Source organism: Salvelinus namaycush, unplaced genomic scaffold (assembly GCF_016432855.1).
Source record: "Salvelinus namaycush isolate Seneca unplaced genomic scaffold, SaNama_1.0 Scaffold2194, whole genome shotgun sequence".
NCBI classification, from domain to species: domain Eukaryota; kingdom Metazoa; phylum Chordata; class Actinopteri; order Salmoniformes; family Salmonidae; genus Salvelinus; species Salvelinus namaycush.
The window spans coordinates 4,013-15,000 of record NW_024059002.1 but is presented as its reverse complement, the minus strand read 5'-3'; the positions used below and the strand labels follow the sequence as shown (position 1 = coordinate 15,000).

The 10,988-nt window shown below is 43.2% G+C and overlaps 1 protein-coding gene across 1 annotated transcript in view; it reads left to right on the top strand.

Annotated features, from left to right (window-relative positions):
* Nucleotides 1-10,701, top strand: part of LOC120038408 (adhesion G protein-coupled receptor B3-like) — a gene marked incomplete at its 5' end in the record, with an annotated part of 35,386 nt that extends 24,685 nt beyond the window's left edge. The window contains 2 exons of the mRNA XM_038984173.1: nt 9,165-9,267; nt 10,611-10,701. Coding sequence (XP_038840101.1) covers nt 9,165-9,267; nt 10,611-10,658 — 151 coding nt within the window. The remainder of the gene's footprint in view (nt 1-9,164; nt 9,268-10,610) is intronic.
* Nucleotides 10,702-10,988: the final 287 nt, after the last annotated feature.

The following is a 10,988-nucleotide window of genomic DNA, read 5'->3' as shown; positions in this document are numbered from 1 at the left end:
CAGAGCCCTAGGACCAGCTTGCTTAGGGGACTCTTCTCCAGGTTCATCTCTCTGTAGGTGATGGCTTTGTTATGGAAGGTTTGGGAATCGCTTCCTTTTAGGTGGTTGTAGAATTTAACGGCTCTTTTCTGGATTTTGATAATTAGTGGGTATCGGCCTAATTCTGCTCTGCATGCATTATTTGGTGTTCTACGTTGTACACGGAGGATATTTTTGCAGAATTCTGCATGCAGAGTCTCAATTTGGTGTTTGTCCCATTTTGTGAAATCTTGGTTGGTGAGCGGACCCCAGACCTCACAACCATAAAGGGCAATGGGCTCTATGACTGATTCAAGTATTTTTAGCCAGATCCTAATTGGTATGTTGAAATTTATGTTCCTTTTGATGGCATAGAAGGCCCTTCTTGCCTTGTCTCTCAGATCGTTCACAGCTTTGTGGAAGTTACCTGTGGTGCTGATGTTTAGGCCGAGGTATGTATAGTTTTTTGTGTGCTCTAGGGCAACGGTGTCTAGATGGAATTTGTGGTCCTGGTGACTGGACCTTTTTTGGAACACCATTATTTTGGTCTTACTGAGATTTACTGTCAGGGCCCAGGTCTGACAGAATCTGTGCAGAAGATCTAGGTGCTGCTGTAGGCCCTCCTTGGTTGGTGACAGAAGCACCAGATCATCAGCAAACAGTAGACATTTGACTTCGGATTCTAGTAGGGTGAGACCGGGTGCTGCAGACTGTTCTAGTGCCCGCGCCAATTCGTTGATATATATGTTGAAGAGGGTGGGGCTTAAGCTGCATCCCTGTCTCACCCCACGACCCTGTGTGAAGAAATGTGTGTGTTTTTGCCAATTTTAACCGCACACTTGTTGTTTGTGTACATGGATTTTATAATGTCGTATGTTTTACCCCCAACACCACTTTCCATCAATTTGTATAGCAGACCCCTCATGCCAAATTGAGTCGAAGGCTTTTTTGAAATCAAAAAAAGCATGAGAAGACTTTGCCTTTGTTTTGGTTTGTTTGGTTGTCAATTAGGGTGTGTAGGGTGAATACATGGTCTGTTGTACGGTAATTTGGTAAAAAGCCAATTTGACATTTGCTCAGTACATTGTTTTCATTGAGGAAATGTACGAGTCTGCTGTTAATGATAATGCAGAGGATTTTCCCAAGGTTACTGTTGACGCATATTCCACGGTAGTTATTGGGGTCAAATTTGTCTCCACTTTTGTGGATTGGGGTGATCAGTCCTTGGTTCCAAATATTGGGGAAGATGCCAGAGCTAAGGACGATGTTAAAGAGTTTTAGTATAGCCAATTGGAATTTGTTGTCTGTATATTTGATCATTTCATTAAGGATACCATCAACACCACAGGCCTTTTTGGGTTGGAGGGTTTTTATTTTGTCCTGTAACTCATTCAAGGTAATTGGAGAATCCAGTGGGTTCTGGTAGTCTTTAATAGTTGATTCTAGGATTTGTATTTGATCATGTATATGTTTTTGCTCTTTATTCTTTGTTATAGAGCCAAAAGATTGGAGAAGTGGTTTACCCATACATCTCCATTTTGGATAGATAATTCTTCGTGTTGTTGTTTGTTTAGTGTTTTCCAATTTTCCCAGAATTGGTTAGAGTCTATGGAGTCTTCAATTACATTGAGCTGATTTCTGACGTGCTGTTCCTTCTTTTTCCGTAGTGTATTTCTGTATTGTTTTAGTGATTCACCATAGTGAAGGCGTAGACTCAGGTTTCCGGGTCTCTATGTTTTTGGTTGGACAGGTTTCTCAATTTATTTCTTAGATTTTTGCATTCTTTATCAAACCATTTGTCATTGTTGTTCATTTTCTTCGGTTTTCTATTTGAGATTTTTAGATTTGATAGGGAAGCTGAGAGGTCAAATATACTGTTAAGATTTTCTACTGCCAAGTTTACACCTTCACTATTGCAGTGGAACATTTTACCCAGGAAGTTGTCTAAAAGGGATTGAATTTGCTGTTGCCTAATTGTTTTTTGGTAGGTTTCCAAACTGCATTCCTTCCATCTATAGCATTTCTTAAATGTTACTCAGTTCCTTTGGCTTTGATGCCTCATGATTGAGTATTGCTCTGTTCAAGTAGACTGTGATTTTGCTGTGGTCTGATAGGGGTGTCAGTGGGCTGACTGTGAACGCTCTGAGAGACTCTGGGTTGAGGTCAGTGATAAAGTAGTCTACAGTGCTACTGCCAAGAGATGAGCTATAGGTGAACCTACCATAGGAGTCCCCTCGAAGCCTACCATTGACTATGTACATACCCAGCGTGCGACAGAGCTGCAGGAGTTGTGACCCGTTTTTGTTGGTTATGTTGTCATAGTTGTGCCTAGGGGGGCATATGGGGGAGGGAATGCTGTCACCTGCAGGCAGGTGTTTGTCCCCCTGTGTGCTGAGGGTGTCAGGTTCTTGTCCAGTTCTGGCATTTAGGTCGCCACAGACTAATACATGTCCCTGGGCCTGGAAATGATTGATTTCCCCCTCCAGGATGGAGAAGCTGTCTTATTAAAGTATGGGGATTCTAGTGGGGGGATATAGGTAGCACACAGGAGGACATTTTTTCTCTGTTAAGATAATTTCCTTTGAATTTCTAGCCAAATGTAAAATGTTCCTGTTTTGTATTAATTTAATGGAGTGAGTTAGGTCTGCTCTATACCAAATTAGCATTCCCCCTGAGTCCCTTCCCTGTTTCACACCTGGTAGTTTGGTGGATGGGACTACCAGCTCTCTGTAACCTAGAGGGCAACCAGGGGTCCGTCTCCGCTATACCATGTTTCTTGCAGGATGACAAATGTCTGCATTACCGATTTTTTCTTTGGTGAAGTCCGGGTTCCTGCTCTTTAGGCCAAAGGCAGATGACCTCAGGCCTTGGATATTCCAGGATGATATAGTGAAGGCTTTTTGTTCCATAAAGTGTCCAATGTTGTTGGCCGTGTGGTTTGGCCTCAGGCCAGTAAGTGTGAGCAGAGCCTGCTGAGGCATCTGGTACATGCCGTTGGCTTGGGCGAGTGTAAGAGTGGGGGTTGGGCCTGTTTGCCCGCTCACTACCTGGGCGTATGTGTGACTTCCATGTTGATGCCCTCTTTGCGGGGGTGGGGTGCATGGGAGTGGGCAGGAGTGGCATAGGTCTGATCTGAGGGGGCCTAAACGGGGTGTGGGCATGGTTGATGTGGGGGGGGTGTTGATTGGTTGGGGTGGGGGTGTGGATGTGTCTGGGGGTGCTGTGGTCTGGATGTAAGTCCTCTTGGCGTGGGTCCTCTATGTGTAGGTCCACGGGGGGGTCCTGCCAGGTCTTGGAGGGTGTCTCGCTGGTCTGGGTGGGGTGTCTATTGATCTGTTGCTCCTGTGTGAAGTGTTGGGGGCTGCGTTTGAGAGCGATGTCCTTTAGAGTCCGGGCAAAGGTGGGCACTGCTGCGTATAGAGGTGGACCTGGTCATAGAGGCTGTTCAAGTCCAGGGTGGAGTGGTGGGCCAGGAAAACATTTGGTTTTGAGGCACCAGTCACGGGAAATGCTTGCGTTTACCCGCTGTATTGTAGCAGGGTGGAAGTCTTTTTCGTGGTAGCAGGGTGGAGATAACCACTTGTGCATTGGGGAAAGTAGAAGAAGCTTTTTCAATCACTCCCTTCAGTGCTGTGGCCACCCTTTCCTGCTGTGCTCTCAGGTCGTTTGTGCCTGTGTGTATTATTATGTGGCTAGGTGAGCCTAGTTTGTCCTCAGACAGAAGGTCTAGGGCGCCACTGGGTGTTTGGACACCAGAGTTTTAGACACACTGTGTTTGGGAAAAAGTTTTTTTTCTTCTATATATTTCCCATTTGAGTCCATAAGGAGAACAATCTGTGTCTTGTGGTGGGTTCTCAGTGGGTGTGGGGGGGGTTGTCAGGAGGGCTATCAGGGTGGCTGACAGGGGGGGGTGCTCAGGGGGGGTGAGAGCTGCTGGGCTTGGGGTTTTTCTTTTGTCTGTTCTGCTGTGATGTTGACTCTATGGTCAGGGTCTGGTGTGGACTGTTCTGCTGTGGTGTCGAGACTTTTGTCGGGCTGAGGTGGGCTGTTCTGCTGGCGTCTCTGTGGGGATGGCCACCTCCCTAGTGGGTTGTTCTCTGTCACATGCCATCCCCCTCAACCTCTCCTCCAGCAGTCTGATCCTCTCCTCCATCCCCCTCTCCCTCTCCTCCAGCAGTCTGATCCTCTCCTCTAGTGCTTTGTTCTGCTCCTGCTTCTGCTCTTTCTCCTGTTGAAGTTGTCTCACCACTGTCCAGAGTGCAGATATGTCTCTCTCCACCTCCAGCTCTCCTGGTCTGGTTAAGGGGTTGTTGTGCTGGACTGTTGTCTGGGTCTGTGCTGACTGGAGTGTAATCACCTGCTGTTCCAGCTCCACCTGCCTTACCTCCAGCTGGGTGAATTTATCCTTCATTTCAATGAGGGAGAAGTGCTCTGTACTGGGAGGTTGACTGTCTGCTGAGGGTTGCTCGTCTGTGGGGTTATATGATGAAGAGGTCTGGTCTGACCCGCTTGGGGTGGGGGTATCTTTATCAAGGGAGAGCTTCTCCTGCTGGGCTAATTCTTTGATTAGGTGAAAGTCCAGCTGAAACTGTTTGGGGTTGCCCTGTACCAATACTGTTCCAGACTTATATAGATTTATGTTAGCTGACTCAGAGTCCTCGTTGTCAAGTATCCTGAGTTTCCACCCCTCGTTAACCCCCCCTCTCTTAACAGAGGGGTAGTGTGCTAATATAGCACTGTGCCATGCCAGGGGATGGTTTGTGTGGAAGATAAGGTTGCTGATGTTCCCATTTTTGTAATAGTCAGCAAAAAGTGTCTCTTGATTTTCCATAAGGAGCTTCATTTTGTGCTCTTTTCTTGCCTTATCATTCTTTACACTCACAGGGTACTGTATTTTAATTACCTCTGAACAGCAGGAGGGAGCTTCTAAGGCCTCTCCATTTGGTTGGGGTAGACTATTCGACTCTCCTGCCATTGTTGGGCTAATGGTCTTTGACACCTCTCACTTGACACGTCAGTGCTAGTTGAAGCTGTATCAAGTCAGTTACAGTTGAATACAGTTGAAGCTGTATCTCTCTCAGTTCCACAAAAAATCCAAGTTTAACTAACTCTAAATCTATCTTTTTTAAAGAAAATGCTGAAAAATGCAGGAGCTCATCTGATCATCTGATCATGACCTCTCTCTCTCTCTCTCTCTCTCCTTGTTAGCTAGCTAGCTTCTTTCAGGAGAGTCCCTAGCAACTGCCTAGCAACAGGTAAACAACTTAGCTAGCTATGAAAACGGTATAATTTTATGATTTTTTTTTACTTTTTTCAAAAGCCTTTCTTCTTTGTTTGCTGCTTGTTTGGTCTCCTATTCAGTCTTGCAGTTTTCTTTTGCTTTTTTTGATGTACTTTACTCTAAAAACCATGTAAAATTCAATATTTGTAGGAGCTCATCTTTTCAGCTGTTGCTGCTTAATTTGGAACTCCGGAACTCTCTCTCTCTCTCTCTCTCTCTCTCTCTCTCTCTGTCTCTCTCTCTCTGTCTCTCTCTCTCTGTCTCTCTCTCTCTGTCTCTCTCTCTCAGCATGGGGATGTTTCCCAAATGACGCCCTATTCCTTCCCTATACAAGGAAATAAGTAGTCATTTGGGACATGGTCCAGGCGAGACAGCGGTGAGATGTAAAATATGATTTAAACTTTATTCTCTGACGAAGTGTCTGCTACACTGCCTGAGTGTAAATCCCCCAATAGTATTTCACAGGTAGTGTAGGCTATCCAGGGAGCGTTCATAAAAGACTCCTTCCACTTTGCTTTTCCAGGAAATGGCCTCTACATTGCACTATACGTACTTGCAAAAGCTCATTTTACGTACTAAACTATACATACTACTGTACCTACGAGGATACAAAACCCCTTCTCAAGGTACATTATATACAGTAGATCAAAAATGATGTGGTGTGATACTACTACCATGATGCATCATTCTACCAGAACACCATCAATACTTCAAAAGGAAAAATGGCATTGCTTTCTTTTAGAATATTGTAGTAGAATACAATCTTTCAGTAGTGTAATCCATAAATGACAAGCCAATTATCAAAGAATCCATCAAAGCTGATCAAGTCAAGTGTCCCTGTAACTTTTCATGAATTAAAACGACAAGCTTTGCTCCCAGACTCAACAACAATTAATCTCTGCTTTCTGCTGAGGAGGATGACACAACATTTGTGTCCCAAATCGCACCCTATTCTCTATATAATGTACTTATTTTGACCAAAGCCCTGGTCAAAAGTAGTGCACTAAATAAGGAATAGGGTTCCATTTGGGAAGCAACACAACATTGGGTAAAATGATCATCATAATATCTCCTTCTGAACTCACTCCATCCTGGTTAAATCATATTATGTTCTCATACTACTAATTAGAAGGGACAATGGACGACTAAGCAATATTTCATGGTTGGTTTATGCTTTCAAGCTGGTTTCCAATATTGTTAGTTATTCTGTTTATCAGTTTAGACATTACTGTCATTACGCATTGTCAAGGCTCTCATCCAGTTAGGGCAAGGCTGCGTATCAAATGACACCCTATTCCCTATGTAGGGCTCTGATCTAAAGTACACTATGTAGGGAATAGGGTGCCATTTGGGACACACACCTATCATTTGAATCTCTTGCATAGAGCGAAAGTAAAAATGATGCCTGAGCAAAAGCTATAAGAAGTAAGATACATTAAACTGCATATCATTACAACCATCAGTGTTAAATAATTACAATTGTAGCAATGACTTTATCAATCTTCTTTCTTATGCTGATACGAATGAGCCTAGGAATGTAGCCAAGTCCTCTACGTAGCTAACGTTAGTTAGCTAGAACCATTATTCTCTATTATGGGCAAGCCACCCATCAGCTTTTGGCGGTGTAAAGATATACAGCACGTTCAGAAAATATTCACACCCCTTTACTTTTTCCACATTTTGTTGTATTACAGCCTGAATTTAAAATGGATTCAAATTGAGATGTTGTGTCATAATGTCAAAGTGGAATTATGTTTTTAGAAATTTTAACAAAGTAATTAAAAATGAGAAGCTGAAATGATTTGATTTAATAAGAATTCAACCACTTTTTATGACAAGCCTAATCTGTTAAACTGTGCTCAAGAAGTCACATAATAAGTTGCATGGAGTCACTCTGTATGAAATAATAGTGTTTAACATGATGTTTGAATGACTACCTCACCTCTGTACCCCACACATACAATTATCTATAAGATCCCTTAGTCGAGCAGTCGATTTCAAACACACATCCAACACAGATTCCAGAAAAGACCAATTATATTTTCCAATGCCTTGCAAAGAATGGCACCTAATTGTTAGATGTTTATAATTTTTTTAAGCAGACATTGAATATCCCTTTGAGCATGGTAAAGTTATTAATTACACTTTGGATGGTGTATCAATCCACCCAGTCGCTACAAAGGTGATTCTGACATGTATTGACTCAGAGGTGTGAATGCTTACGCAAATGAGATATTTATATATTTCATTTTCTGTTAATTAGCAAACATTTTCTAAATACATGTTTTCACTTTGTCAATGTGGGTAGCTATTATTGTTTCTCTCACATAATTAGTTAGCGCTAGTGTACAGTGCTAGATAGCTAGATAGTTAGCTACTGGCTACATGTTAACTAGCTGGCTAGAGATGTTACCTACAACAACCCACAATCAGATTTATTTTCCCGTTGCACAAAGCTTGCTTTTGACAGAGTAGACAGCGTTTGCTTCAGGTCCTCATACACTGAGAGGAAAACCAATAGCAGATAAGACAGAATAACACATTCAACAATGTTAGCTACCTGAGGTGAAATGTAGCCATCAGTCAGTCTCTCTTCATAGCAGTGGTCCACGCACGTGGTCCCGTTTCCTTCGGAAATCTTAAAACCTTAATCGTAGATCATTTGTTTGTTCCCGGTCTCAACTAACCCAAACAACACAGCACACTCGACCCTTTCAAAGAAATGATGTTGCTATTCTTAGCCTCCTTGAGAGTGCTGCACTACAACTCTACATTAGCCCACTGTATGACGGTCCTGAAGGAAATATAGGGAAAAATATATCATCTACTGATGAAATTATAGCATTACCAGTGCAGATAGATTTCCAATGGTCACTGATATTCTACTCTTATAAAAGCCATCCATTGATGTTGTATCTGCACTAGTTTTCTTTGTGAACCAGTCCTAAATCCATATTTAACTTAGTAATGTGGCCTGTTTATGGAAACAGCAGACAGACTGACCCAGATTGTGGTGTTCTTGCCCAGGATCAAACATCGAACCCAGTCTTTCTCTCTAGAGAGTTCCAGACGTTCTATGGAACATCTTTGGGCCCAGCTGAGAGCTCTAGAACCTTCTCCGACCCTCCTTAGAGAACTGTAGGTCAGACACTGTCAGTCAGCAACCAAAATGGCACTCTATTCCCTATATTTAGCACTACATTTGACCAGAGTCCTATGGGCCCTAGTCAAAAGTAGTGCACTATATTATAGGGAGTATGGTGTGATTTGAACCAGTCAGTCAGTGTAGTATCAGTTTGGTGGTATCACAACCTACTGTTTTGTTTCCCCAGGAGGTAAATGAAAGAGAGAGAGATGAAAGAGTAAATGGAAATGTGACATTCTCTGTTCTCCAACTCATGACACACGTTCCCTTGAAGATAAAGACAAATAAAGTGCAAAGAGAACATCGTGTAGATCTGAACCTGAAAAAGTAGAAAGGCTCCAATTAACTTCCTTTTGACGAGTTCTCTTTCATTCTCCTTTTCTGGGGCAGTTCAGGTGAGGTGAGAAGAGAGGCAGGCTTAGAAGTGCATCAAGACCGCTTTCTACCAAGTCACCCTTTCATGTACTACAATGTACTATTATGTTTCAAAACATATTACCACTCTAGAGAGAAAGTCATCCATTTTTATTCAGCAATAGAATCGCCCCCATATCTATTTTCAGGAAGTAAATAAGCTAACGCTAGACAAAAGGAGAGGAGGCGTGTCATTTTAAGCTGGTTTGGGGATTTGTCTTGCTTTGCAGTGGAGATAGTCAACCCAATCAGTGTACACCAATCAGTGTCCATCTCACGGTGTACATCACTCTGTTTTCCACCCAGGAACCACACGGCAGTGAGCTCCAAAGTCATCGCCGTCACAGTGAGACCAGAGCCCAGGATAACAGAGTCACACCTGGAGATCGAGCTGGCTCACCTGGCCAACGTAAGGACCTTGATTTTATTCATCTTTCATTTTCTATTTACATTCATCCAGTGCAAGAATGACCTCCTCACAATGTAAGTACCTGCCCAAGACTCCCTCACTTCTTGAAAAGGCATACAAGCAATACAGAGAAGGCAGATGTTTAATAGCTATCCAATCAGCTAATCGTGTAACCGATACATTGGACCCAGTTACATGACGGCAATCCATGTACCTGAGTCCACACTAAAACACGGTTACAAAAGTCAATTGTACAGAGAAGATACTGTATATTTGGACCTATATTCACAAAGCATCTCAGAGTACGAGTGCTGACCTAGGATCAGGTCCTCCCTGTCCATATTAACCTAATTCATTTTATTCTAAAAGGTAACACTGACCCCAGACCAGCAGTGCTACTCTGAGACGCTTGATAAATACAAGTTGAAATATATGGGCTCTGACAATGACATGCTGCTTTGCATCACCTTGGACGACACCTCTGAACGATCGTCTTTATCTCAGAGATGAACCAAAAGGCCAGGGTTGTAAAGAGAGCTTGTCCTTGTAATTATCTGGACAGTGCCATGTCTCTCTCTCTCTCTCTCTCTCTCTCTCTCTCTGTCCCTCTCTCTCTCTCTCTGTCCCTCTCTCTCTCTCTTTGTCCCTCTCTCTCTCTCTGTCCCTCTCTCTCTCTCTCTGTCCCTCTCTCTCTCTCTGTCTCTCTGTCTCTCTCTCTCTCTCTCTCTCTCTCCCTCTCTCTGTCCCTCTCTCTCCCTCTCTCTGTCCCTCTCTCTGTCCCTCTCTCTGTCCCTCTCTCTGTCCCTCTCTCTGTCCCTCTCTGTCCCTCTCTCTGTCCCTCTCTGTCCCTCTCTCTCTCTCTCTCTCTCTCTCTGTCCCTCTCTCTCTCTCTCTCTCTCTCTCTCTCTCTCTCTCTCTGTCTCTCTGTCTCTCTGTCTCTCTGTCTCTCTGTCTCTCTGTCTCTCTCTCTCTGTCTCGACACACCTGCTGCACTTGGCGCCTGCAAATTAATTATCGAATCAATTACTCTACCATTGTTTGTTGGCTAATGCACTCTAAACGTGTGGCTGTAGCCATTGTTGGGTACTTCAACGCTTATTGAGGCTAAAGTGATTCAAAGTGAAACTGCCACCAATTCTCATTGGCATTTTACATTTTAACCCTGAACTGCAATCTAAAGAGGTCTCGCCATAGCCGTTAGTTAAAAGAACAATTTGTTTAGTGAGTTATTCTTGGATAATTACGAGTAGGAAGTACTATCTGTGAGGCTTTGGTCATTTTGTTGTGGTTATCTAACAATGAGTGAAGGTTTTCAGTGTGCTCTCTTCTTCTTGGTAATGCAGGGAACCCTGAGTCCTTACTGTGCACTGTGGGATAACAGCGTCATGTAAGTGAACACGCTTTCCTTTTTGCTGTTTTCTCCTTGCTCTTCTCTAATCCATGCTGATGTATCTGTTATGATGGAATTACGCTTTTGATTTCTGTTGATATAAACTATATTTCTAAATGCTCTGATGATGAAACACTGTTTTGTCCATCTTCTAAGAGGTTCAAGGGTGCTTACTCTTGGCAAAGTGTACTGTACGCAATCCTACTCAAAATGTCTTCAGACTATCCTATACTCTGTATTTATTAGCGCCCGGGCCCGTCGTCCTCTGTAAGGGGATTTGGGGACAATTACTTCAGCAGAAAAAAATAGCCTATGAAGATTAAAATCAGAT